A 3620-nucleotide genomic window follows, 5' to 3' on the forward strand; every position below is an offset into this window, starting at 1 on the left:
TGAAAATGGACAGCAAAGCCAGGACAACATACTTCAACTTCCGATAACACCAGAGCAACAGCCCCTCTCACCTGACATTAGGGGTGTCAACAATAATCGATTCGGCGATGCATCGCGATGCAGGGCATGAACGATTCAGCATCGATACGGCAAAGTGCCATAATCGATTATGTCACTGTTGTGTTTATTTTCTGGCGGACGATAAAGTTGTGAAGGTTCAAATACTTCCGGTTCCGGGAGAATAACAACAACACCAAGCAAGATGGCTGAGGCGGAGAGAGATGACAGCGATAGACAGGTTATTAAAAACGCGCCCAAAGCGTGGAAAGCGGATATCTGGGCACATTTTGGATTTTATGAAGTGGACGGGAAACTAGACAAGTCTTACGCGGTGTGTAAAATCTGCCACACTAAAATTAAGCACGTTGGCAATACTACTAACTTTACGAACCATGTCGATCGTTGGCATCCTGAGTTAACTTCAACAACAACAACAACAACAACAACACAAAAAGTCGACACATCCCAGCCAAGAATTGACGAGTCGCTAGTGTCAACATTGCCACACAACTCCGAGAGAGCAAAGAGGATCACACGATCGGTGGCATGTTTTATAGCGAAGGATCTACGACCCTATTCTGTGGTAGAAAATGCGGGGTTTCGCCACATGCTTAAAACAATTGAGCCCCGGTATAAGCTACCGATAAGAGCTACCTTCACTGATTCCGCGCTTCCCGCATTGTACAAAGAAACCAAAGCAAAGGTAATGGAATCAATGTGTAAAGCCAGACGTGTAGCCATTACAAGTGACGCCTGGACTTCGGTCGCAACAGAGTCCTATGTAACCATAACATCATATTATCTTAGCGAGGATTGGAAGATTGTATCACATGTGCTGCAGACGAGAGCAGTTTATGAGAGCCACACTGGTGCCCATATGGCAAGGCTATTCTTGGATGTTGTAGAGGAATGGCAGCTTACAGATAAAAGTGTTGTGCTGGTGACGGACAACGCCACTAATATGATTAGTGCTGCTGAAATTGGGAAGTTCCCTCATGTAAAATGCTTTGCGCATACGTTGAACCTCGCTGCGCAGCGGGCGCTTAAGCTTCCGGCGTTCTCCAGGCTTCTGGGCAGAGTCCGACGTATCTCAGCATACTTCCACCGCAGCACAAAGGCAAAGCACCTGTTTGAAGAAAACCAGAGAGTTGTTCTTAAACTGACAAGTCCACTTAAACTGATAACAGATGTCGCCACAAGGTGGAATAGTGCTCATGATATGATGGAGAGGTTTTTGCAACTGCAAGCTGCAGTGCATGCCACCCTGCTGTCGCCTGCCCTAAATGTAGATGAAAGTGACATTGTCACTCTCAGCAGAGCCGATCTGGCTAATGTGGAGGAAATAGTGAAGACATTAAAACCAGTGAAGGATGCCACTGTGTTTATGTCAGAGGAGAGCAGTCCTACAGTCAGCCTAATTGCACCAGTATATGCCCAACTCCTCCAGAGCATGTCCGACACTATTGGAGACCAACCACTGATCCGTGATGTGAAGAATGCCATCAAAACAGATCTCCTTAAAGGGGGGGTGAAATGCTGTTTCATGCATACTGATCTTTTTACACTGTTAAAGACTTGGAATCCCATACTAAACATGGACAAAGTTTCAAAAGTTAAGGTGGACGTTTGATGGGAGTATTTCTTTGTCAAAAATACTACTTCCGGTTAGTCATAAGTTTCGGCAAGTTTTTTGAGATCATGCGTCCCCTTTGACGTTAGTGGGGGCGGAATTTCCTTGTATGGGCCTTACGGACAATTCTACCGGAAGCGCGTGAGAGAGACCGAGGGAGAGAGCGAAAGCAACAGCCTACGCCCATCAAAGCGCTGGCTTGTAGGATGCTGGACAGGTGACAATTACACATAGCACATAACAATGTCACCAAAAAAGTGCATTTTTGGTTGCCAGACCAAGACAGTCCTGCACAGATTCTCCAAAACCCCGCGTTAAGGCAACAGTGGATGTAATTTGCTTTTCCGGATCAGCAACTGAGTTGCGCGAATGTTTATATCTGTTCGCTGCATTTCGGTGCCGACTGTTTCATAAACAAGGCCCAGCTCGACGCCGGATTTTCCCAATCGCCTAATGCTGAAGGATGGAGCAGTCCCAACGTTAGAAGGGTGAGTGAGACTGCTTCAAATGTCTGTGTTTTTTTTAGTCCGCTTACTGTCTACACAAACCACGCGTAAACACACAAACACACGTGCACAACTGCACTTCCCACATGTACACCTTCAAAGACAAAAATACGACGATATAATTCAAGTATAAATATGTAAATAACACAAGCCGCTAAGCATATTATATAGTTAGTGTATAACTTGTACCACATACAGACGTCCTGCTCTAGTCGTTTTTGCTGCTGCTCCTGTTCAACTGCAGCCTCTGGGTCTGATTCCGGATCATAGATGTATGGCTGTATCTGATTAAAAGCCATATTTTTATTTTGAATAAAGTTTTTTTCCCGCTGTTAGGGATGCACTCGACTCAACACACAGCGCGCTGCTGCACACGTCATTATTTAGCTCCGCTCACACGACACGCCCCCACCCGCTCGGCTTTTTTCGGAAAGACTCGGAACAGCGCATCTTTCTTATATAATTATTAAAAAAATAAAGACTTTTCGGAGATATGCAGGATGCAATGCTACTCTATAGGTACTCAAGATTGACATGACACTGACTGAAACTGAGTGTTTCACCCCCCCTTTAAGAGGTACAATAGTGAGGCAGAGAAAAAGATCCTTCATACATCCTCTGCCCTGGATCCTCGCTTTAAGGGGTTACCTTTCCTGACAGAGGAGGAGAGATTGGATGTCTCCGCAGGAGTGACTTCAGAGGCTGCATCCCTGGAGGAGGTAATTCCTTTTTACTTGTAAAATAATTTAAATTTAATTAATTTAATAATTGTAAATTCATAATTTAATAATTGTCAATTATTTTTTTTTAATTATAATAACAATGTAATGTTAATTAATTAGTAAGCAGCTACATAGTTAGTAAAATGTTAGACTGAGAAAAATAGTTATGTGTAAATAAATAAATATTGTCATATGAGCTGCAGCATTGGCTGAGAAAGTGATGCTAACTGGTAACTGCTATTTTTTGCTAATTTATTTTATTTTTTCAAACAGTATGAGAGAAAACAGAGAACAGAAGCAGATGAAGAGCCTGGCAGAACAGGAAGTTCAGGAACCAAGGAATAGTTGCTGTCCGTGGATGACAATGTGTCAGACTCAGCAGGCCCCTCCGCTCCCAAAGAAGGGCCTCATCGCTGCTTTTAAGTTTGCTGGGACCTACTTTCATCAATGACACCAGTGAACCTGCAGTACAAAGTAAGACCGCCGATGCCAGTGCTGAGGAGGAAATGGACTTGTACTGTAGATCCCCAGCTGTGCCTCTCTCTGAGGATCCCTTGGACTGGTGGCATCGCCATAAGGGCACATTTCCTCTCCTCTCTAGGTTAGCAAAGAGATACTTGTGCATCCCCGGGACAAGTGTGCCAGCAGAGAGAGTCTTCTCCACTGCAGGAGATGTTATCACTGCAAAAAGAAGCGTTCTCA

The 3620-nt window shown here is 44.3% G+C and overlaps 1 protein-coding gene across 1 annotated transcript; it reads left to right on the forward strand.

The window, feature by feature from the left end:
- Positions 1-262: 262 nt before the first annotated feature.
- LOC137055716 (E3 SUMO-protein ligase ZBED1-like) lies at positions 263-3263 on the forward strand. The gene is made up of 3 exons (XM_067429596.1): positions 263-1588; positions 2772-2915; positions 3192-3263. Exons 1-3 carry the CDS (start codon positions 263-265, stop codon positions 3261-3263), a joined length of 1542 nt encoding a protein of 513 aa, XP_067285697.1.
- The last annotated feature ends 357 nt before the right edge of the window (positions 3264-3620 follow it).

Source organism: Pseudorasbora parva, chromosome 21 (genome assembly GCF_024679245.1).
Source record: "Pseudorasbora parva isolate DD20220531a chromosome 21, ASM2467924v1, whole genome shotgun sequence".
In the NCBI taxonomy this organism is placed as follows: domain Eukaryota; kingdom Metazoa; phylum Chordata; class Actinopteri; order Cypriniformes; family Gobionidae; genus Pseudorasbora; species Pseudorasbora parva.

Excerpts from the sequence above, each read along its gene's own strand:
- LOC137055716 (XM_067429596.1), top strand. The coding sequence starts at position 263 with ATGGCTGAGGCGGAGAGAGATGACAGCGATAGACAGGTTATTAAAAAC. Across the intron at positions 1,589-2,771 it reads CAGATCTCCTTAAAGGGGGG|AGGTACAATAGTGAGGCAGA; the intron begins GTGAAATGCTGT and ends CCCCCCTTTAAG. Across the intron at positions 2,916-3,191 it reads AGGCTGCATCCCTGGAGGAG|TATGAGAGAAAACAGAGAAC; the intron begins GTAATTCCTTTT and ends TTTTTCAAACAG.